Raw genomic sequence first — 25,271 nt, forward strand, 5'->3', positions numbered from 1 at the left:
CAGAACTATAACCTAGATCTGCTGTCTCCCGGCCCCATGAGCTTTTTCTCTAGAGCGCACGAGGCATGTCTCAGGGTTACCTCATTCCCCCCGACGTAGTCTAGGTTTCATTGGGTTGCTTCTATCTTCAGAAGTTTGTTTGTTTTTAATAACAATCCTACCTATACCCATAGGCTTTTTCCTTAAACATTGGTATTGTCTTTGAAGGAAGCGCCTTGAGTGAAATAGGAAAGTAAACCATGATTAATGAGGTCTTCAATAAAATTTATTTTTAGAAGATTGGTATACGTTATAATAATATTTCAATGTTGGGAATAAATGTTTAGGGTTTCCAAACACGACTCCATGAATTCTTTGGAAATTTGGGATAAAAGTAAACACATTTCAGGGCTGGAGTCCTATGTTCTGCCTTCTCTCCAATCTATGAAGTTGGTTTTTAGTTTCTTTCATATAACAGGAAGTTTTTAAAAAAATATATTTTTATTGATTTCAGAGAGGAAGGAAGAGGGAGAGAGAGAGAGAGAGAGAGAAATATCAATGATGAGAGAGAATCATTAATCAGCTGCCTCCTGTATGCCCCACACTGGGGATCGAGCCCGCAACCCGGGCATGTGCCCTGACCGGGAATCGAACCGTGATCTCCTGGTTTGTAAGTTGACGCTCAACCACTGAGCCACGCTGGCTGGGCAGGAAGTTTTATTTTTTTTATATGAAATGGGAAGACCCTTTGGTCAGAAAGTCATCTTAGACTCCAATTTAACTGTCTTAGATAAATGTCAGAAAGTAATTCATAGTATTAATGGAACCTGTGCGCCCCCCTCCCCCCCCCACTTCAAAGGCTAGATATACATTGGAACCCAGAAGACCATTAAATCATGGGCATCATAATAATATCTTCTTTTATGTGTTTATTTCCCAGCCAACTCCAGAAAACTTTGGTGAGTGTATTTTGAGATTTGCTCTACGTTAAATGAAAAGAGAGTTATGTGTGTAATAGAACAGCAGACCAGAAGAACTTGGGACACATTTAATGCTAAGCACATGCGTAATTGCATTGACCTTTGATCACATACTGCCTTCTCTTGATTCATTGAGGAGCATTTTACTTCCTGGTCCAGGGTTCTGCGGACTCAGCAGAAAAACAGACGGAGGAGTAGGAAAGGCCAGCCACAGTGCCTGACACACAGACATCCATAAAGGCTTGCTGTTATTACTTTAGCTGTTTTGTGTCAGGTCCGATGAACATCCTATTCAGTGGTATACTGAGAGATTCGGCCATGTTATTCACCCCTTTGCAATTTAAAAGATAAATTTAAATGTAAGTTAGGGATTTTGCTTGAGAGATCCAAGATATGCTATTGCAAAGAATATACATATATGGGTAGATGGAGCTGGTTTGACCAAATTTAAACATTTGCTTCCTATTTCATCAATTCTGCTACTTAGTCTTCCAAATTGAGTTTAATATTATATGAAGTAATGAATTTCCTATTCTTGGAGTCATTAGGGATTCAAGGGACACAAATAGGACAAGAGCATATATGAGAAAGCTCCATACCCTCAAGCCTGGTTCATGAGAGATTCTCAACCAACCAACCAATCAACCAATCAACCAATCAACCCATCAATCAATGTATATGTATTAATTCAGAACCAAGTAATCACTCATCTGATTAGAATCTTGCTCACTTCTAATCCAATAATTGATAAAGATTTCTTCTTTCATAAACATAATGTTCAATGTGTTTTTCTTTATTTCAGTTAAAGATGTAGATGGTGGAACTGACCAGGATATATTTGATATCAATGAAGGTTTGTGGATTTTTTTTTTTACATCTTTTTAATTATTAAGTGAGGACTTTGAACAAATTTGCTAACATGAATTTTTATCATTCCTCTTAGCTCTGGGACTGGATCTTTTTGAGGGAGACATCAGACTTGACGGGGTGAGTTGAGACGATGCAAGGAAGACTCTTCTATTAATCACTGGAAGCTAAAAAACGGAATATCTGAGGATGATTGGCAAGCCCGGGCTTAGTTAAACCCGATTATCCCTACGTGCACAGAATCACAGTGACACATGTGTTCAATGAGTGCATTGTACTGCAAGGAACTCATAAAACTGTGTCTTCATGATCTGTTACTCAGACTTCTGTGTGGTTAAAGCCACGATCACTCACCAGGGGTGCCTCGGTCTTATTGATGTTTTTCATTTTCATTATTGGAACAATATTTTCATTATTAAATAGAACCTCACTGACCCAGTGTAGTTGAAGCAAAGCTAAACTAAACTTCTACATCTTCAGTGAATCAGACTTTTTACCATAGAGATAGGTTCCGTGACTTCTACCCTGACAGCTAAAAGCAGTGTTGCCAAGTAGAGGTCCTTCCAAACTTTGCACGGAGTCTCCTCTTAGTGAAGTCCTTGCTACACCTTCACCCCCTGCCACTGAGTAAGTAAAAAATCCAGGAGTCGCCTTTGCTTTTTCCCTTTCCCTCACCCCAGCATCCAATCCTTCAGCAAGTTCTGTCATTGCTGTCTCCAACCTCTATCTCAAAGCAGTGGTCGGCAAACTGCGGCTCGCGAGCCACATGCGGCTCTTTGGCCCCTTGAGTTTTTAGCAAAGGCCAGCTTAGGAGTATCCTAATTAAGTTAATAACAATGTACCTACATATATAGTTTACGTTTAAAAAATTTGGCTCTCAAAAGGAATTTCAGTCGTTGTACTGTTGATATTTGGCTCTGTTGACTAATGAGTTTGCCGACCACTGTCTCAAAGAATCCACTTTTCTCCTAACTTGTCCTTCTATTTCAAATATTGCCCTTCTCTAAGGGGAAAACTCAATGACACGATTTCACTTCCTGGCCTGAAACTTCAATAGCTTCCTATTGCATTTAGAATAATATCCAAGTTCACCCATAGTCTTCAAGACCTCACATAATTTAACTCCTGCCTAGTTCTCCTCTCATTTCTCCTCTTCTCCCCTCCCCTCCCTGTCCTCCTCTCTTATCTCATTTCTTTTCTGTCCTAACTCATTAGGCTTCGGCCTCAAATCATCTTCAAATCAGCATATTCCACATCAGAACCAGGGCCACTGGTTCCTTTCAATCCTGGCTCCTTCTTATCATTCCTGTTCCACCTTAAATGTCCTCCTTTCAAAGACTCCTGGCCTGACCTCTTATCTAACATACTCCCCCCGTCCCTTTACTTTTATCCACATCCCCTTTTTGAAAAAAAATTTCCTCCACTACAATTAAATGCAGCCGGTTTAATCTTAATTTGTTTCCTTACATCCTACTTGTCTCTTTCGCTAGATATTAGCTCCATGAAGGTAAAGACCTTGGCAGTTTTGCTACCACTGAACCCCTATTCCCTAGAGCAGTGTTCATTCCGTTGACTGGATGAATGCATAGGTGAAATTAGTTCTTTACTATAAAAATTTCAAGTTGTTTAAAAATTTTTTAAAATGTTGCCCCAGTTCATGTAACTTTTTCTGACTCTGTGAGATCAAGATTATTGAGTTTTGTTTTTTTTTAAATATATTTTATTGATTTTTTACAGAGAGGAAGGGAGAGGGACAGAGAGTTAGAAACATCGATGAGAGAGAAACATCGATCAGCTGCCTCCTGCACACTCCCCACTGGGGACGTGCCCGCAACTGAGGTATATGCCCTTGACCGGAATCGAACCTGGGACCCCTCAGTCCCCAGGCCGATGCTCTATCCACTGAGCCAAACCGGTCAGGGCAAGATTATTGAGGTTTTGCCACCACTTCCTTTTTGTATAATTGTAATCCTATATAATAAAGAGGTAATATGCAAATTGACCCTCACACCATCATAAGATGGTTGCGCCTACAGTGGAGGTGGGGTTCCCGTAACGAGCTGTAACAAGCTGTAATGAGTGATCAGCAGGGACCTGAGGCTGCATGGCGCCGGGCCGGGGCGGGGGAACCTGAGGCTGTGCCCCCTGCCCAGTAGGGCTTGAAGGGGGACCTCAGGCTATGCCCCCTGCCCCGTCGCTGGGCCAGGGGACCTGAGGCTGCGTCGCCTGCCCAGCGCCAGGCCAGGGGACCTGAGACTGTGCCCCCCGCCCAGCGGGGCTTGACAGGGGTGGGGCCGGCCGGGTCTGGGTCTTGTGCGATTTTGAGGTGACAGGGGCGGGGACTTGACTCTGGGTCCCATGGCGAGCCCCAGACTCTGACAGGAGGAAGATTTTCATATACATTTTACTAATTTTATTTAACCTCTGACACTTCTATTATAGAGAAAGGGCAAATAGCAATATTAAAATATTTCCTCTAATTAATTCCCTTTTAATGTGCATAAATTTCGTGCATGGGGCCACTAATCTCTTGTATAGGAAACTAGTTTATAAGTCTACCAATATTCATAGTTCAGTTTTATAACAATCATTCTTTACACGGTTTTGCATGATTTCTTCTTCAACTCTATAAACAAAATTAGTGATAGAAATTTCCTCCTAGAAACTTTGTTCTAATATGATAAAAGCAGAGGTACACACACAGGCACATGTGCGCACACACACAGTTTGTTTTAACTGGTTGGGAAAGTTTAAAACTTCATTTATTGCTAGATTAACTATTTGTTAATCATTTAATTACCTTTTTCATATTTATGTTTTATAGGTACAAGACAGAAATTCCATCATTGGAGAAACCTATAGATGGCCTAATACCATTCCATATGTTCTAGAAGATAGCTTGGGTTAGTATACACCTTGGAGGGTCCATAACTGTTGTAGGTTCCTGAAAGAAAGTGATTACACTATTTCTAAGGGCATGCCATTATGGTTTCTAACGGTTTTTTGTTTGTTGCTTTCTGTAGGAATGTAAAGTTACTTAAAAAAATAAGCAAAGTGGACAATAAAAAGAACCTAAGTGACTTTGTCTGAAATATTTGTTGAGCTTTGGACAATAAAGGAATTAATTTAACCAACGTTTATGGAGTGCCTCCTCTGTGCTGGATTATTCCATCCTAGGGACGTGAAGATTAGGGAGCTGGTCTTTACTGTGAAGCTGTGGTTTCCCGTATGTTCAGATTCACATACGAGTGAAAACAAAAACAACCAAACAAATAAAACTCTAGGAATTGGCATTGCTTTACCAACGTTTCATTTTGCCAAGTCAGGAGCTTAAACAAGAACCTACTATCTTTTATCACCCCCCTTTCATAGAAGAAATAGTGTTTTAATAGTAAAAAGTCAGAAAAATCTAATCCAAAATCAAGGATAGCTTTTTTAAAATATATATATTTTATTGATTTTTAAAAAAATATATTTTATTGATTTTTTACAGAAAGGAAGGGAGAGGAATAGAGAGTTAGAAACATCGATGAGAGAGAAACATCGATCCGCTGCCTCCTGCACACCCCCCACTGGGGATGTGCTCGCAATCAAAGTACATGTCCGTGACCGGAATCGAACCTGGGACCCTTCAGTCTGCAGGCCGACGCTCTATCCACTGAGCCAAACCGGTTAGGGCAAGGATAGCTTTGCTATAGAAGAAATTTAATTGTAATGGGCCACTCTAAAACATGGTCTTTATTTTATTTTTAATATATTTTTATTGATTTCAGAGATAAAGGGAGAGAGATAAAGAGATAGAAACATCAGTGATGAGAGAGAATCATTGATTGGCTGCCTCCTGCACGCCCTACATTGGGTACCGAGCCCGCAACCCAGGCATGAGCCCTGACTGGGAATCGAACCATCACCTCCTGGTTCATAAGTCGACGGCTCAACCACTGAGTCATGCAGGCAGGGCCGATCCTCATTTTGTGTATGGACTAGTGAAAATGATCTCACTGGCCAGCATCAGTTTAGAAACTGCTGTTTGGAAACTTTTCCTTAAAGATCATACATTTCAGTGGATATTCAGATAAACCAAAAACTAATTACAATCGAATGGAATAGTCGTAATGATTAGTCATATGTTCAAAGAGCTATGTGAGCCACCTACATATAAAGGCATGAACATTAGGGAACAGTGGCACTAAGCAGCAGGGGTGAGTGAAGGTTGTGCAAGTTGTACACCATTTGCGGGTGCTGGGAGGAGGGACAAGTGAGAGGGAAATTGAGTTTGCATTCTGTTCATCAAGAGACATTCATTTCTTTGCATGAAGTGCTTTTCACCCACCACGGCGACACCTACAGCATTTCCCAGGTGAGGAGCCTCCAGGGAAGGGTGCCCTAGGCCCATGTGCGAAGGCATGGGGAAGGGAAAAACAGCCACCCTTAGCTGGAATGTAGATGGGAAGGAAGGAGATAGTGAGCTTGGACAGGTAGGCAGGATCAGGACTGGGAATGTCTATACTGATGATAACGTGGAGCCACCAAAAGCTTTTGTGCAAGAAGATTGTTACCACTTTGTGGCAGTAGAGAAATGTATTATTAATGGGGCAATAGGAAAGGAGGGAGATCAGCTGGGAGACTGTGGGAGATAATTAGGGAACAACCGAAGAGTTTTTGAGCCGATTCTCTAAGTAAGGGTAGACAAGAATGGATACATCTAAGACACTTAGGAGGCAGTTGTTAGGTTTAGTGATTGACAGCAAGAGGTCAAAAAGGTAGGCCCAGGTAAAGGGATGCTAATGTCCAGGGTTTACCCAACTTGATGAATCGTAGCACCTTTAACCAGAATAAGGAATATGTTCTAAAGTGGGTGGGACAGAGGAGTGTGGTGGAAATCAGTTTTTGGAATGCAGAATTTGAAATGCATCAGGCTCACTGTGGTAGAGATATCAGGTAAGGTGTTGGTGGATAGCCTGGTCACTCAGAGAGAGAAATATTTGGGAGTTGTTTGGATGTAGGAAAAGGTGGAAGCCGTGGGCATGAATGAGCATCTTTCATGGAGCCTTGCATGTAACAGGTACTCCACAGATAGTGGATCTGATTGAAGGACCCAAGAAGGTAGTATTGAGTGAGATGGCCAAGGGTGACATTCAGCGTGGGGAGCAACTTTCAGGAATTGGTGTAGATAGAAATATGGGGTGAAATAAGGGACCTGAAGAGTAATCAAATACTTGCATTATAATGTGGCAGGCCCTCGAAGAAGGTAGTTTTGTCTCATGTCATTTCGTTTTAATGTTGATGAGATGTCATAGGGATTTAACTCTTGTTTATATTAATGAGCTACATATTTTTGTTTGTCTTCTTCCCTCAGAAATGAATGCTAAGGGAGTTATCCTCAACGCATTTGAACGCTATCGCTTAAAAACATGCATTGACTTCAAGCCTTGGACTGGAGAAACGAACTATATATCAGTGTTCAAGGGCAGTGGGTACGTGAAGAGTGTTCTCTGAGGGGTTAATGAGAACTGTGTGGCTGGGACATTATATCACAGCAATTGCCCTAGGCCCTGACCTTGAGGGAGGGTGGGGCTTCCTTCCCTGTTTGTTGGAGAGTAAAAGACACCTGGATCTAGTTTTTCTAGCCATAAAATAATATTTTCATACATGCAAGCAGTCTGCCAATCTTTTTTTTTTTTTTAGATCAGGAGGGTGGGATTGCATGGCATCCATCTCACAATTTTGTGAACTTCAGCTACTTCTTATGTTCCTCTTCAAGTGTGTGTGTGTGTGTGTGTGTGTTTAAATTTATTTTTACCTAATGACTCTCACTGCCTGAGTTAAGAAGGTGACAGTGCTGCCGAAACCGGTTTGGCTCAGTGGATAGAGCGTCGGCCTGCGGACTGAAGGGTCCCAGGTTCGATTCCGGTCAAGGGCATGTACCTTGGTTGCGGGCACATCCCCAGTGGGAGGTGTGCAGGAGGCAGCTGATCGATGTTTCTCTCCCATCGATGTTTCTAACTCTATCCCTCTCCCTTCCTCTCTGTAAAAAATCAATAAAATATATATATAAAAAAAAGAAGGTGACAGTGCTATTAGCTTAGAGCACAGCCATTCTGAGTGGTTGCTGTACCTATAAGACCCTTATGAATGGTCATCGGCATAGCAAGGACCATCTGAAACACCTGGACATCTCCAGGAAGAATCAGGATGAGGCTGACGCGGGATGACTTGCTCCTATGTTCTTTTTGGCATCAGGGCAAGTTCCCCAAAGACCATCCGGTGGAACACTGTTCGTAGCTCACCAGGGTTATGAGAGAAGGGACTTGTGTTCAGGTCCCTCCATTGTGAAGGAACCCGGTGGGTAACCAAGCAGATTGGCAATTAGGGATCTTGACCTGAGACCTCCACCGGCATCGTTATAACACCCTCTCCCCTTTCTCCTGTCAACTCTCCTGTAAGCTGCTGGTCTTCGGTAGGAAACAGGCGCGTTGGGAAGCAAAACCTCTCCATTGGGGAAAACTGTGACAGAATAGCAACGATCCAACACGAGTTCCTCCACGCCCTGGGGTTCTGGCACGAGCAGTCGCGTTCTGACCGGGATGACTACGTCAGCATAATTTGGGACAGAATTCAGTCAGGTATATGTCTCTTGTTTGCTTACACTTTTAGTTAGTTAAGGACTGACTCTAAGCATTGTGCCCTCTCCTGCCATCTGTGCCAACTGTAGAGAGTAGGAAAACGCTGATGTTTTGTTTTTTTTTAAATATATTTTATTGATTTTTTACAGAGAGGAAGGAAGAGGGATAGAGAGCTAGAAACATCGATGAGAGAGAAACATCGATCAGCTGCCTCTTGTACACCCCCTACTGGGGATGTGCCCACAACCAAGGTACATGCCCTTGACCGGAATCGAACCCGGGACCCTTCAGTCCGCAGGCCGACGCTCTATCCACTGAGCCAAACCGGTTAGGGCAAAACGCTGATGTTTTGATGTCTTACTTCATTTAGCTCTAACTCAGTGAGGTGAAGCGGATGAAGGTCGTTGGGGCACAGCAACATCCCTTCATACATTTGAGCTGGCCATGATCTTAGAAGCTAATGTTTCCTAAAGCACGTGTTACGGAGCACTGTTCACCAACATGCTCACGGGCGTTGAGGGCAAAGGGATCCGTGGTCACCCGGGTCTGGGAAATCCTAGGCTAAAAGGAATGAAATGAACAGTCACGTACACTGCTGTGCTGTTCCGAGTCTTTGTCAGATGAACATGAATTGGAAATCTGTGAGGCAGGAGCGTTTCCTAAAGGGGCGTAATTGCTGGTCTTTTGGTGTTTGCTTTTTGTGGGGTATTTGGACTTACGGATCCGTGGAACCCACATTGGGGAACTCTGCAGTAGTTGGACAGCCTGGACTCCTGTGACTTTGTGTTCCAGCTCTGGAAGGTTTTCACACCAGGTCCGGCCAGAGCTCATGCTCTCCACGTTTTCCCATCGTGACAGCTGCCTCCGTGGTTCAGCATTGCTGTCGTGTGGGGCACTGTGAGGTCCGCTCGGTACCGAGGCCTATGACATCATAATCTTTTTTAAAAAAGGTATTTTTATTGATTTCAAAGAGGGAGATGGAGAGAAAGGTAGAAACATCAATGATGAGAGAGAATCACTGATCAGCTGCCTCCTGTACGCCCCCTACTGGGGATCGAGCCAACAACCTGGGCATGTGCCCTGACCGGGAATCAACTGTGACCTCCCCGTTTATAGGTCGATGCTCAACCACTGAGCCACGCTGTCCTGGCTGACATCATAATCTTTTTTAAAAATATATACTTTATTGATTTTTTACAGAGAGGAAGGGAGAGGAACAGAGAGTTAGAAACATCGATGAGAGAGAAACATCGATCAGCTGCCTCCTGCACACCTCCTACTGGGTATGTGCCTGCAACCAAGGTACATGCCCTTGACCGGAATCGAACCTGGGACCTTTCAGTCCACAGGCCGACGCTCTATCCACTGAGCCACACCGCTTAGGGCTGACATCATAATCTGAACACCACAGCTCCTGCTCCTTCCCACCCCTCTCCCCGTGTCCTGATCTCAACTTGGTAAGGCCAGCAGAGACTAAAGGATTTCTACAGCAAGAGCAGAGCTTAGCTTCACTCCATAGCCTCATTCTTTAGGGTGCCCGGCGTCTCATTGTTGCCAGAAACTTCTGTCTAGATTTGAGAACGCATGTATGTGCTTTGGACAGCAGATCTACCTCCTCGTGCCCACAAAGCCATTTGATTTCAAGTTGCAGTCAGTTGCCCACAGGGGATACTAAGCAGCTTGGTATCTTCTCTAAATGTATTCCTTTACAAAACAGCTACACGTATTCCAGGAACCACGAACCCCCTGAAGATGTGAATCCTCTCTAGTGACTCTGCATTGTAACCCCCAGGTCCCATCCCACCGCACCTCCCAAATCCAAATCCTCTTACTTCCACCTCCACCCGCTGCGCATGCCCCGCCCTCCCGTCACCGCCTGCCAATGAACCTGCCTGTTTCCACAGCACCTTCTAGAACCCTCCTTGCCCTGTGCAGGTCTCAGAACCCTGGGCCCAATGCTAATAGCTAACTTTGGGCTGTAGTGAAAACTTAGATATGTTCAGCGCGATGGCTGGTGTCCCCATTCTAAGCCTGAATACTGCATTCTGAGACAGGATGCATGAAACTCCCCTGAGATAATGTACAGCACTTATAGCAAAGGTTGCCGTGTGTTTATTACAGTCTCCATTCCTAAACTAACAGCGTTCAGAGTAAAATAAATGGAATTCTGTGAACATCAAGTAATTAAAAAAAATTTTTATTTACCATTCAGGCAAAGAGAACAATTTTAACACCTATGATGACCGAGTCTCGGACTCTCTGAATGTTCCCTATGATTACACGTCCGTCATGCACTACAGCAAAACCGCCTTCAGAAACGGAACGGAACCCACGATTGTAACGAGGATCCCCGACTTCATGGATGTGATCGGCCAGCGAATGGACTTCAGCGACTCTGACCTGCTCAAGCTGAACCGGCTGTACAACTGCTGTATGCGACCGGCTCTGTGGTGACTTCTGTCTCTCTCTGCTCCACGGGGGGAAATTACGTGCGGTGCCATTTTGCTGAGCATCACGGAGCTTTCTGGAATGATGAAAGCTTGATTTTAGTTTTTAAAGCACCCAAATCCCACTCCACCATTTGGAGGCAGCATTTTGCTTCTCAGGCAGTCTGGCTTTCAGAGGTAGAAATACGTCGGGTCTTGAAGGAACATGTCCCACGCAGGGGTCTGAGCGGTCCCTGATGTGCATGGGGACCAGTTTGATCTTCCAAACTCGTTTCCGCCCAAATGAGGCGCAGTCATCATCTAAACGGGACCGGATAATGTGGGTGCCGGCTTGGTAATGGGAACAGGCGAGGCGTGTAGACTCGGGTGCTATAGTCAGACAGTTTCACGGAAAGACTTGGGCCAGGCAGTGTGTTCAGATCCACGGAGCGGCTCATGTCTTGGTCCTGCAGACACCCAGGCGCCTGCGTGCCCCCACCACCCGAAACCAGGAGGCGCCTCCTTTATTTATTTATTTATATTATTTTATTTTAAAATATATTTTTATTGATTTTTCAGCGAGAAGGGGAAAGGGGGAGAGAGAGAGATAGAAACACCAATGATGGGAGAGAATCACCGATTGCCTGCCTCTGCATGCCCCGCTGGGGATCGAGCGCGAAGCCCAGGCATGTGCCCTTGACTGGAATTGAACCCCAGACCCTTCAGTCCGCAGGCCAACGCTCTATCCACTGAGCCAGACCTGCTAGGGCCACGGTGCCTCCTTCAATGCCCTCCTGGCATCCCTAGGACTTCTGTGATAAGCTCTGTGTTTTTTTTTTTTTTTTTTAAATATATTTTATTGATTTTTTACAGAGAGGAAGGAAGAGTGATAGATAGTCAGAAACATCGATGAGAGAGAAACATCGATCAGCTGCCTCCTGCACACCCCCCACTGGGGATGTGCCCGCAACCAAGTCACATGCCCTTGACCGGAATCGAACCCGGGACCCCCCAGTCCACGGGCCAACGCTCTTCCACTGAGCCAAACCGGTTTTGGCAGCTCTGTGTGTTTTTTAAATATTTTTTAATTGATCTCAGAGAAAAGAAAGAGGGAGAGGGAGAAACATCGATGATGAGAGAGAATCATTGATTGACTGCCTCCTGCACGGGGATCGAGCCCACAACCCAGGCATGTGCCCTGACCGGGAATCCAAGGGGGACCTCCTGGTTCATAGGTCGATGCTCAACCACTGAGCCACACCAGTGGGACTAAACTCTATTTTTTAAAATAGATATTTATTATTTTTTTAAATACATTTTATTGATTTCAGAGCGGAAGGGAGAGGGAACGAGAGATAGAAACATCAATGATGAGAGAGAATCATTGACCGGCTGCCTCCTGCACGCCCCCGACAGGGGATCGAGCCCGCAACCCAGGCATGAGCCCTTGACCGGAATCGAACCTGGAACCCTTCAGTCCGCACGCTGACGCTCTATCCACTGAGCCAAACCAGCTAGGGCTTAAGCTCTATTTCTATTGCTTAGATGATCATGATGTGTGAGTGTCAATCATTGTTCTTTGCTTTTGTAGCCTCTTCCTTGAGCTTCATGGACTCGTGCAATTTCGAGCTGGAAAACGTGTGCGGTATGATCCAAGGCTCAGGCGACAGTGCTGACTGGCAGCGGGTTTCCCAGGTGCCCGGGGGGCCAGAGAGCGACCACTCCAACATGGGCCAGTGCGCAGGTACCCGGAGGGAGGGCGTCGGGGCTCACTCCCACTCGGCGCTTCCAGCCTTGTCCTTTGCTAGGAGAGACTGGGCTCTCCTCTCTCTAACTCCTATCTGAATCACTCACGAGAGCCCACAGCTGCTGCCACGGAATCAGATCTGTGCCACAAGGACACAGCTAAAGCTTTGCTTGTGGTCTGAGCTTGCCTTACTTCCTGAGTCTGAGCTGGGCTCTGCGAAGCCTGTACCCCCTCATCTAGGCACCCACGCAGGAGAGGTGGTCTCTCCTGGGGGACCCCATCTTTGGAGTGAGCTGTTTCCTCGAAGCTTGCAGGACGCGAGCGACTTGCTAGGGAGCAGCACTGGGCCGTGGAGTAGTCAGCGCCAGGATTTCAGCTGGCCGTGACTGCACGCTGCCATTACAAAAATACTTAAAGGCAGAAAGTACAATTTATTTAATTTTATTCACTTAAGTATATTTTCCTATTATAATTTTCTTTTGAATTAAATGGGCTTCTTTTTTGGCCACAAGTACCAATTTTTCATTTATTCGCTCATTTCTGTCAGCAAATAGGTGAAAGCAGACTGCACGGCCCAGAGGCACTGCGGGCAGCTCAGCTGGCCTAGGCGGGGAGTGGGCCTCCAAGGGCCAAGGGCTTCCCCGCTTCCGGATGGGTGGGGTTGGAGAGAGACAGGTGTTTTTTAAGGGAACAAACTTGCAACGAGTAGTTAGTAAGCCCTAGAGCTCTAATGTGCAGCAATGAATATGGGCAACAATATTGTATTATCATCCTCAAGCTTGCTAAAAGGCTGGTACAGGGGTCCTCAAACTTTTTAAACAGGGGGCCAGTTCACTGTCCCTCAGGCCGTTGGAGGACCAGACTATAGTTTAAAAAAAAAACTATGAACAAATTCCTATGCACACTGCGGGCCCGGGACGCGTCGGCTGCTAAGCAGGACAGGCAGCGGCACCCGGCGGGCCGGATCAATGTCCTCGGCGGGCCACCTGTGGCCCGCGGGCCGTAGTTTGAGGACCCCTGGAGAACTTAACTATTCCAACCACTTGGAAGCAATAATTATTAGGTAACATGACACAGGTGCTGGGTATGGCTGCAATGGCAAGCCTATTACAATACATAAATGTACCAATTAACATGTTGTGCACCTTCCATTTACACAATGCTATATGTCAAATATATTTTAATGAAAATAGTTTTCATTTTATTTATTTACTAGAGGCCTGGTGCATGAAAATTCATGCACTGGAGTGGGGGTGCCTCAGCCTGGCCTGCCCCCTCTCACAGTCCGGGAGCCCTCAGGGGCGGGAGGCGACCCGGCAATCAGGGGAAGGCGATGCCCCATCACACCTCTGCTGCTGCCACTGCTGGCAGTGCAAGCCTTGGCCGGCCCTTGTTACCTTAGCCCTGGGCAGCCCTGGGTGGCTGGGCAGCCGCCATCTGAGGCTTGCCTGCACCTCAGGCCAACCCTGGGCAACTGGGCACCCTCCATCCAAGGCTTGCCTATGCCTTGGACTGGCCCTGGGAGGCTGGGGGGCTGAGGGGACTGGGGGACTCCAGAGGCAGGCATGCAGCAAGGCCGGGCTCACCTGGGGTGGACCTGGCCTTGCCGTGCGCCTGCCACCCTGGCGGAGCTGAAGGGACTGGGAGCTGCCATCTTGTGGCTGTGGGCGCTGTCATCTTTGAGGGTGGGCAGTTAATTAGCATATTTCCTCCTTATTGGCTGTGGGCACTGCCATCTTTGAGGGCAGGACAGTCAATTAGCATATTCCCTCCTCATTGGCTATGGGCGCTGCCATCTTGGAGGGTGGGGCAGTCAATTAGCATATTCCCTCCTTATTGGCTGTGGGTGCCGCCATCTTTGCGATGGCGTGAGGGTCAATTAGCATATTCCCTCTTTATTAGATAGGATGTATTTTACATACATTTTTATTGATTTCAGATAGGAAGGGAGAGGGAGAGAGAGATAGAAACATCAATGATGAGAGGGAATCACTGATCGGCTGCCTCCTGCACGTCTCCCGCTGGGGATCGAGCCTGCAACCCGGGAATCGAACCACAACCTCCTGGTTCATAGGATGACAGTCAACCACAGAGCCATGCTGACTGAGCTATTTTTCATTTTAAATCAGATTTGGACAGTGGATAGTAGTTCTACATAGGCCAGAAGGAACAGGGAAGAAAAGGAGGGAAGAGGGGACAGAGAGAGAGAGCAAGAACGAGAGAGAGAGACAGAGAGAGAATAGGCCTGGTAGGTGACACATTTTTCCATTTCTGAAAGCTAGCATCTATAGAAAGGAAATGGAGGCCTGATGCCGTCTCTTTCATAAACTCCCTGCTCCTGGAACTGTATGTCAATGCCCTGCACACCAGGGGGAGTGAGGGGAACTCTGGAGCCACAGACATGCTTCCTAGACCCAGCAGCTGCTCTCTCTCATGTCTGCTATTACCCTTGTCCCAGGCGCTGGCTTCTTCATGCACTTCAACAGCAGCGCTGTGAACACGGGGGCCACAGCGGTGCTGGAGAGCAGGACCCTGTACCCGAAGCGAGGGTTTCAGTGCCTGCAGTTCTATTTATACAACAGTGGGAGTGAACGTGACCAGCTGAACATTTACATCCGCGAGTATTCTGCAGACTCCAAGAATGGAACTGTGACCCTGGTGGAAGAAATAAAAGGTACCGTGCCCACATCCTCCCTGTGTGGGTCAGAGGGAGGCAATCTCAACTCTGCTCAGTGCACCACCTACAAGCGGGCAGGGGCTCGGGGTCATTGCTTTTCAGCTTAGCAGCTGCTCCTGTGGGGCTATGCTGTGGGAAGGAAGCTAAGACGAGGGGCCTCTATACTGTGTGTGTGACTCACCTAAGAAACCGCAGCTCAGTCTCCGGCACGGAGGAGGCCAGTTCTTGGCCAGGAATGGAAGCCAGCTTCGGCAACCTGGGAAGCGTCCCCGGCTCGGTGTGGCTGAGCTGAGGGGTGGACGAGGGAGGAGCTGGCCTCAGCAGGGTGGGACCTGTCCCTGAACGCGGCTGGGTGCCTCTCCTGTGTCTCACTGGGCTTTGTCCATGAACCTGGGGCTTTGGCTGTTTCACTCCTTACCACACCGGACTGGGAAGGGGACTTTTCCTCTACTTTCTAGCTTACAAATAAGTCCCGCTGAAGGGTCTGATGTTTAAGACTTGGTTAATGGGACTTCTGGGGCAATTCCTCTGTGGAGTGAGGGCAGCGCCATGATGGGCACCCACCGTCATTCCAATCACGGCCAGAAGGGAGCATGCCGATCCCCTATGAAAGCCGAGGGCTGGGAAGGGTTCCTGTGGGGCTGGCAACTACGTGACTGTCTGCCCACATGCTGGCTTCCTGGTTTGAATGAAGTGAGTAAAACCTACTGTAAAATCGATCCATAGTATGCTATAGGTCATGCGCCCCCGCCCCCGCTTAACTAGAAAAAACAGTGATGGTTTCCCTGTGAACACCTACAGTGAGGGTCTCAATCTCACTTCACATATACACATACCACACACTGTACACATACCTTATATGTAAGTATATATAATGTAATATACAGCACATAGATAAGATACAGATATGCATTTCCATTAGCAATCTGTGCTGTTATCACTGATACACAATAGCACAGAAGGTACTTAAAAACTTGTTCACGAGCCCAGAATTTATTAATTTTTAAAATATATTTTTATTGTTGACTAGTAGCCCTGTGCACAAATTCGTGCACCAGTAGCTCTCTGCCGCCCTCCTGTAGCTCCCCCTGCCCCCCTCATAGCTTGCTGCCCTGCCCCCTCCTGTAGCTCCCCCCACCCCTCTCCCCCTCCCTCCCTCCTAGCTTGTTGCCCTGCCCCATCCTGTAGCTCTCCGCCACCCGCTTGTAGTTCGCTGGCCCACCCTCCTGCAGATCCGTGATCCGGTTGTTACGCTGTTGGTCGTTAGGCCTCATGGCGTAACGGATAATTAGCATATTCCTCTCTTATTATATAGGATAGTATTACAGATATTTTCCATTTCCCCCCTTTACCTCTCAGCCCCTACCCACACCTCCCCCAGGCCTTCACTACCCTTTTGCCTTTGTCCATGGCTATGCATATGAGTATAAAAGTTCTTTGGTTGATCTCGTCTAGGAGTGCAGAATTTAAACAGACAGTACTATAATAATAAAGTGGAAGCTCTTGTGAAAGGTTTTTGCTCAATTTAGAGTCCATCCATGGAAAATGCCATTTTCTGTAGTTTGGATATTTCTACATTATTTTCAAGCAATTGTGTTTCGCATTAAGTGCCAGTATACTTAAACCTCAAATTGTTGTGTTAATTATGAGTTTCACATAAATTGAACTGTTCTCTCCCTGGGGGCTTCTGAAAAAATGTACTCTTTCTTACCTGGGTATGTGATACAGGAAAATAAGACAGGACTGCCTAGCCCTGCGGCCAGCCGGGGGCGGGGAAACCAGTGGAGGGGAGTGCAGTTGGGGAGAGAGGAGACGGTCTGAAATATTAGATAAATATTTATAATGTTGAGTCACTGGTCTGATTAAGGAGTAAATTGTAGGATGTGGGCTTTGTAGCATTTGGTGGGGTCCTGTTTAACACTGCTGAAAAGTTGGTTGAAAATGTTCCATGTAAAGGCAGTGTTCCAAGCAGAGTATAAGTATATTAAAGGAGGTTTTGGTTGGGTATCACAGGAATCGTGCGTACCAGTGTAGACCCTTGGGCTTGCTTGACCGTTTAATTAACATAGAATTGACACAGAATGAAAGATCACCCCTACATAGGGCATGGAGTACTCATGCGTTTGATGTTGTTGTTTGCTCACCCATCTCTGGGAAAGGGTAACCTATCTGAGAAACAACTAGATAAACATAGGAATATGACAGAGAGGAGTCCGACCCCACAGAAATATCTGGAAGTAAAAGGACGGGGGCTGGAGGAGTGGAAAGCCAGACCTCAGACCTGTGGGAACCGGTAGTCCTAGGATGAGCCTTCGTCCACGAAGGTTAGAGCTCTCATGTTGACTTGCATGTGTCCGTTGTCCTGTGTCTTCTCTGCAATAATAATGTGTGTTTTGCAGATATACCCACGGGGAGCTGGCAACTTTACCACGTGACGCTGAGAGTAACCAACAAATTCAGGGTGGCGTTTGGAGGGGTCAGAGGTGCTGGTGCATCACTGGGTGGCCTGTCCATTGACGACATCAATCTTTCGGAGACACGGTGCCCTCATCATATCTGGCGCATAAGGAATTTCACGCAGTTGATTGGCAGCCCCGATGGAACTCTCTATAGCCCTCCGTTTTACTCTCCTAAAGGTTATGCCTTTCAGATTTCCTTGACTCTAAGCCATCCGACTAATGCAGGGATATATTTCCACTTGATCTCTGGAGCCAATGATGATCAATTACAGTGGCCCTGTCCTTGGCAACAAGCCACGATGACACTCCTGGACCAAAACCCTGACATTCGACAGCGTATGTCCAACCAGCGGAGTGTAACGACAGACCCACTTCTGACCACCGGTTCGTGACTCCTTTCCTTTATTGCTCACACACGGTCCTTGCTCGTGGAGGGACGGGTGGCTTGGGAATGACTCTGCACAGCCAGGCACCTAGGGGGTTCTGAGCCCAGATTTAGGAGCAGAGGGGAAAAGTGGGAAGAGTTCCCGCAGCTGTGGACAGTCTCCCGGGCAGGAGAGTGTCAGGAGTGTCAGCAGGGAAGCCGGCAGACAGAGACGATACTGACTGTATTCCTGGGACTTGATGGCCATTCTTGAATTCCCAGTGTTGGGCCAGGAATGCTGGTTTTAGAGTCTGACATGCCTGCATGAAAATCCAAGGTTTGCTTCTCGTTAGCTAAGCAAATAGATCTTGAGCCAATAACATCTTGGAGCGTATTTAGTGTCTCCGCAGTGACACGGGGGCGGTGACAATAACCACAGAGATTAGTTATGAGAATCACTCCAGATCGAGCACCGAAGTTTGTGCGAAGGCCTGGAATGAGGAGGCGCCCAGGTGCTGAGTTCTCCTCCTCTGTGCCACCCTGATATTGCCACTGGGATCGCCCAAACCACGGCAGCTCCTGTAAGGGGGGTGGCTTTTGTTCGGAAGGCAGAGGAGCAGATGCTGTGGAGTGTCGGGAAGCGGGGGAGTGGATTACACCTTTTTGTGGAGTTCCGGAGGATTTGCCAATGGGGACATTTCCCCCATCTTCCAGTCTCAAAAAGGAGCAGAATCCAGAAGGCAATGAGCACATTTCTTTGTTGTTGTTTTTATATCCTCGATGGAGGATATGTTTTTATTGATTTTAGAGAGAGAGAGACAGAGAGAGAGAGAGAGAGAGAGAGGGAGAGAGAGAGAGAGAAACATGGATGTGAGTGAGAAACATAGATCTGTTGCCTCCGTAAGCACCTTGACTGGGATCGAACCCGCAAACCTGATATGTGCCTTAACTGAGAATTGATCTCACAACCTTTTGGTGTATGGGATGATGCTCCAGCCAACCGAGCCACGTGGCCGGGGTACAATGATCACATTTCTCATTTGAATAATCCGTTGCCACCTGGGAACCCAATAAAGGGACACCTGGAATTATGGCCCGGTGAATATCATTGCCAAACCTGAACTCTACACAGGAAAATAACGGACTTATGTGACATAGGGGGAAAAATAATATCCACAAAAGACTGCAGGGACTTGATGTTCAGAATTTCTTTCCTTTTTTAAAACACATTCCTCCCTGAATGATGCTGACAATGGCTCCGGGTTGGGTGGTCGCCACCTGTCCCCAGGGCACTGATCTCTCTCTGGCTTCTGCTCCTGAGGACTCAGCTGGTAGGTGAGCCAGTCAGTTAAGTCGCTCTGCGCTAATATTGAAAACTCGGTCAGCAGCAAATTGGTTTAACTCAGTCAACAGGCCGATCTACAGCTCAGAAGGATGTGAGGAATGACTGTCCCGGGCAGTGGGTCTCTATGCTGGCCAGGCAGTACAGATCTGACCCCCCACCTGGGACACTTCCTGTACCCTCCAGCCGTGACCCAGAGCGTGGTCCTCCCTGCCGGGCAGCCTCATTTCCTCAGGGCATAGAAGTGGACACGCTCCAGCGACTGGCAGGGACGCCTCACAGGTGCATGGTGTCATTTAGTTATTGGAGACAATCCTAGTTGGGTTTCCCGTTGCCGGTTTCCTACCCCGGGAGCCGAGCGGATGCTGAACACAGCCCCCTCACACGAATTGCTTTTGCAGACGATGGGAGCTATTTCTGGGACAGGCCTTCCGAAGTGGGGGGAGTGGCCTCTTTCCCGAACGGAACTCAGTTTAGAAGAGGTCGGGGCTTGGGAACCAGTGCCTTCATCACCCACGAGCGGCTGAGGAGCAGAGACTTCATCAAAGGAGACGACGTTTACATCCTACTGACCGTGGAAGGTACGGCGCTAGCATGGTGCTACCTAAGCTGCTTGTGTCGTTGTTGTGGCTACTGTGAGCTGGCAGGGTCTGTTTTTAGGCGTATTAACTAGGGATGTGGGAGGAAATGGGCCCCGGTGGAAATTTTATTTATTTATTTATTTTGGTATGAATCATTAACAATATGAAACTAATTGAAATGGAGGGTTCCAGGAGAAAGATTTTAATTACCACTCCATGGAATAATAGTAAAAAACTTTCAGCCGGACAACTTTAGAAATAAGTTAACGGGGGAGGGGGGTAAGGGGGGGAGGGACATATCTGTAATACTATCGACAATAAAAAAGTATTTTTAAAAAAGGTAAGTTAAAGTATAGCCGTTATACCCTAGAACTATAGTCTAGGATTCCAGAAATAAAAAGGTCACACAAGCACATGAAATTACATTTAAAATGAATTATCTTTATTATCTTTTTCAAATATACAGGGTGTCCCCCCCACAAATGTGTACACACTTTAACAGCTGATAGCTCAATTTTGAAAATGAAATGTATCTTAATAAATAAACACTGCCTTTATAATTATTCAAAGTGCATGTATACATTTTTCTGGGAATATATACGGTACACACACACACACACACACACACATTGTGGCAGTAATAATCTACCATCTTTTAAAGTTTCTTACCTGTGGCGCCCAAGAATACATTTTCCAGGAATTCTGGTGGTTTCCATGTTTTATGTGGTGGGATTTTAACTCATTTACAGCTGAAGGCCCAGCTGCATCTCCGTAAATCAGAATCTTGTTTGTGATGAAAGCGGTGCGGTGAAACCCAGGGCGTTTTTACTGCAGTGTCAGTTGGAGTAAGTCTAAAGGATGCTTCTTGGAAAAACTATTCCGGGAAACTTGTGTCGAGGGAGGAGAGGCGACACGAAATGATTCCTCCCTCAACTAGTCACACGTTGTCAGTTCCATCCGACCCCGTGTGGACAGGAAGCCACAGGGAACCCCCCCCCCCCCCTGAACAGCAGCCTGCTGCTCTCACCAAGTGCCCCCCCACTGCCCCACGCAGGAAGCGAGAGAGCCGAGGCTTCGGGCAGGCCCCGCAGCTGCCTTGGGACCCCCTCTGTGGTTTCCTTGTCCGTGCCTTGCGGGCTGGTCCTGTAAAAAAACAACCAAGGGGCCACTTAACGATGGAGTCGGAGCTGCAGTGCATGCCCGAGGCCGCGCCTGGGAATGTTAGCCCGGGGCCAAGGCCCCTCGGGGCTGAGCCTGTGTCCCAAGAACTGTTTGCAGAGATAACAAGATGCAGACATGGTGACTGGGGGACTGACAATAACAACGTTCTTTTGAACAAACACCACGCTGTTCTGTCATCTGCCCAATAGAAGCGCCTTTCCTCCATGGGCAGAACCCCCACCCTTCTCACCAGCACCCCTTGCTTTTTTTTTTTTTTTTTTAAATATATCTTTATTGATTTCAGAGAGGAAGGGAGAGGGAAAGAGAGAGAGAAACATCAAGATGAGAGAGAATCATGGATCGGCTGCCTCCTGAACGTCTCCCACTGGGGATGTGCCCACAACCCAGGCATGTGCCCTTGACCAGAATCGAACCTGGGACCCTTCAGTCCGCAGGCTGATGCTCCATCCACTGAGCCAAACCAGCCAGGGCAGCACCCCTTGCTTTTGTCTCCCCATCACATTGCTTGGGCGTCTGCAGGAACTCTGCCTCCCCAAGAGCTGATCTCAGGGAACGCCTCTGGCCTCTCGGAATGCCTCTCGCTCTCAGGTTAACAGCCACCATGCCACGGGCCCTTGGGGTTCAGCAAGCCCAGGCCCCAGCGAGCACGGGGAGCAGTTGTAGCCCCACAGGCGGGCCCAGCTGTCCTCTGTATTAGACTAACCTGCCTCTGTGTTAGCTCTGTCTGAGGCTAGGCTGGACTATGCTGCCAGATTACCCGCATCTCTCACCAACCCGAAACCCGATCCTCTGTCCTGAAATTTACAAGTCAAATACTTGTTAAAGCAAAACCTGATTTCCACCCCTGCTCTCCGCCCTTAGACATATCCCACCTGAATACCACATCCCCGCAGCCGGTCCCCACTGCCGGCGCCTCCACCGCCAGCACCCCCACCGCCGGCACCCCTGACCTCTGCGTGAACTTCACCTGTGAGAACGACGGCGTCTGCACTGTCCGGGGTGGCAAAGCTGAGTGCAGGTGAGGGGTCCCTGGGCCAGACCTCCCCCCTCTTCCGTCTGAAATCCTATCATTCCCACTCTGTACGAGTAAAGACTGATATCTCACATGAGTGAAATCAGTTCATTCCCATCTCAGAACCAGCCATAGGATATTTATTTTTTGCTCTTTATTTGGGACTTTGGATAGTCACAAGAAAATAAAATGACTTATGAAAAATAATAGCACGTGAGCCTGGCCAGTGTGGCTCAGTGGTTGAGCGTCAACCTAGGAACCAAAAGGTCACAGTTTGATTCCCAGTCAGGGCACATGCCTGGGTTGTGGGCTTGATCTCCAGTGGGGGGCGAGCAGGAGGCAGCTGATTGATGATGCTTTTATCTCTCTAACCCTCTCTCCCTCCCTCTCTCTCTAAAAAAAATCAATAAAAAACAGCACATTATGTTCTCATTGTCTGAAAAAGTCCTCATGAGTGACATATCTGACGTCCCCACAATAGTCTGACGTGGTCAGTGTAACTGCTCCGTTAAGTAGGTGGAGATACTTAAGTTTTGGGAAGAGCTTGGCCAGGGTGTAGAGCTGGGAGGCAAGGGACCAGGACCCTGAGAACTAAATTTTCGCCATTCCCCACACTCCCTTCCTTCCCCCTCGGAGCTGCTGTTCTTTTTTTTTTTTTTTTTTAAATATATTTTATTGATATTTTACAGAGAGGAAGGGAGAGGGATAGAGAGCTAGAAACATCGATCAGCTGCCTCCTGCACACCTTCCACTGGGGATGTGCCCGCAACCAAGGTACATGCCCTTGACCGGAACCAAACCCGGGACCCCTCAGTCCACAGGTGGACACTCTATCCACTGAGCCACACTGGTTTCGGCGGGAGCTGCTGTTCTGAGAACCAGATCAGAAGTCATTCCTGGCCCCCTTCCGTGTCGCCACCTGGCTGGCCCCTGGTGCTAGTCCGACCCCCTCTAGTCCGGAGTGAAATGTCCCCAAGGTCAAGGACCTGGACGTTGACACACACCTTTCATGGCGAAGATGCTCAGAGTAATTAATTAATTTATTTAATTTCAGAGAGGAAGGGAGAGGGAGAGAGAGAGAGAAACTTCAATGATGAGAGAGAATCATTGATCGGCTGCCTGCACGCCCTGCACTGGGGATGGAGCCCACAACCCGGGCCTGTGCCCTGACTGGGAATCGAACCGTGACCTCCTGGTTCCTAGGGCCACGCTCATCCACGGAGCCACGCCCGCCGGGCAGAAGATGCTCGATTTAAACGCCAACTCCTAACAGAGCATGCTCTGGCCGCGCAGGTGCCCGTCGGGGGAAGACTGGTGGTACATGGGGGAGCGGTGTGAAAAGAGGGGCTCCACGCGAGACACCATCATCATCGCGGCGTCGTCCACGGCCGCCGTGTTCGGGGTGATGCTGGTGGTCACCCTGGTCAGTGTCTACTGCACCCGGAAGCGCTACCGACGGAAGACAGGCTCGAGCGCAGCGGACGCACCGGTGGAAAACGTAAGTCGAGTCTGAGATGTGGTTCTTCAAACCTGTTAATGAACGCATATGAGGAAGAATGAAGACCTTTTAAACAGACTTTAAAAATTCTTCTCTTCCTTCCCCATGCTGGGGACGGCTGCTTGGAGACCACGCGTTTCTGTGGCCTTCACTACGAATCAACGGCTCTTTTTTTTGGAAATTATTTATTTATTTTTTAATTTTAAAAAAAAAAAAATATTTTATTGATTTTTTTACAGAGAGGAAGGGAGAGGGATAGAGAGTTAGAAACATCGATGAGAGAGAAACATCGATCAGCTGCCTCCTGCACACCTCCCACTGGGGATGTGCCCGCAACCAAGGTACGTGCCCTTGACCGGAATCGAACCTGGGACCTTTCAGTCCGCAGGCTGATGCTCTATCTACTGAGCCAAACCGGTTTCGGCATATTTTTAAATTTTTTATTGTTGAAAGTATTCCATACTTTCCCCCCCATTGACCTCTCCCCGCGCCCCCTCGAGGCCCTTGCCCCCTATTGTCCGTGTCCACGGGCTATGCTTATGTGCATGCAAGTCCTTTGGTTGATCTCTAACCCCTCCCTGCCTTCCCTCTGAGGTTGGACAGTCTGTCTGATGCTTCTACGTCTCTGGATCTACTTTTGAATCACGGGTTCTTAAACTGGGGTCCGCGGAGGCTTGGGGGGGAGTTGGTTATCTCCCTAGCATTGTGTCCCTGCTGAAAGGCAGAGCTGACCCTGCCCGAGTTCCCCGCTCCGGGAAGGGGAGAGGCGGCCTGTAGGGTTTTGTTTGAAAAACCTGTGAGTGACGGCGGGGCTCAGGCTGTGGGAAGGGGTTGCAGGCGTATCTGGGGCCCTTCTGTGCGAGAAGGCTCCAGATCCGGCTCCATGTGCAGTCACTACCTGCAAGGCCAGTTCCCACGTGGGGGTCTGAAGTCCAGCCTCAGACTCCTGACACCCCCGGGCTCGGCTGGTTGCTGGGCAGCAGGCTCAGGTGGCTGCTGGCCGGCGGGAGGTGGAGTGGGCAGCGCTCCCGGGAGCCCCTGGGCCAGAGTGAGGGCGGCTGGGCTGAGGGAGGGGCGGTGGGCTGCATGCGGTCACAGGGATGCGTGGTTAGTGGCCAGAACGGTGAGCCGAGGTGTTTCCCGGGGCCGTGTCTCGGGACACCGAAGAATGAGCTCCGCGGACAGGAGATTTAAGTGAAAGTTTATTACAAGCAGACTCAGACTCCCCGCAGGGGAGGGGCCCCAAGAATGGGCTGCCCCGGAAAGCCTTGTAGTCCAGGGTATGTATTTGCTACACCTGCTCTCTGCTACCTGTGTCGTCACCCGATGGACGCCCTCAATTGTTCTAGCCCAGCAGCGGACCTGAACGGTCCCTGTGTCTGTGTGTGCTTTCTGTCCCCGTGCTGAACGTTCTCTGTTTCCATGCGTTCGTTCGTACACCTGGCTGCGGCACGCCCGCCCTGTCTTCCCAGGCCTCCCGCTTGGGTCCAGAAACATGTTACTATTTCCGCTTGGTTGATCCCTGTGGTCA

At 48.0% G+C, this 25,271-nt stretch overlaps 1 protein-coding gene across 1 annotated transcript in view; it reads left to right on the forward strand.

Moving 5' to 3' along the window:
• MEP1B (meprin A subunit beta) overlaps positions 1-25,271 on the forward strand; it is a 29,288-nt gene that overhangs the window by 1,801 nt on the left and 2,216 nt on the right. The window contains exons 2-14 of the mRNA XM_080685359.1: positions 920-938; positions 1,762-1,812; positions 1,903-1,946; positions 4,651-4,729; positions 7,186-7,303; positions 8,274-8,452; positions 10,665-10,883; positions 12,470-12,622; positions 15,084-15,299; positions 17,702-18,145; positions 19,869-20,048; positions 22,092-22,248; positions 23,536-23,740. Of these exons, the coding sequence (XP_080541485.1) occupies positions 920-938; positions 1,762-1,812; positions 1,903-1,946; positions 4,651-4,729; positions 7,186-7,303; positions 8,274-8,452; positions 10,665-10,883; positions 12,470-12,622; positions 15,084-15,299; positions 17,702-18,145; positions 19,869-20,048; positions 22,092-22,248; positions 23,536-23,740 (2,064 nt within the window). The remainder of the gene's footprint in view (positions 1-919; positions 939-1,761; positions 1,813-1,902; positions 1,947-4,650; positions 4,730-7,185; positions 7,304-8,273; positions 8,453-10,664; positions 10,884-12,469; positions 12,623-15,083; positions 15,300-17,701; positions 18,146-19,868; positions 20,049-22,091; positions 22,249-23,535; positions 23,741-25,271) is intronic.

The sequence above is a fragment of the Plecotus auritus genome, assembly GCF_963455305.1.
Source record: "Plecotus auritus genome assembly, chromosome: 8".
In the NCBI taxonomy this organism is placed as follows: Eukaryota; Metazoa; Chordata; class Mammalia; order Chiroptera; family Vespertilionidae; genus Plecotus; species Plecotus auritus.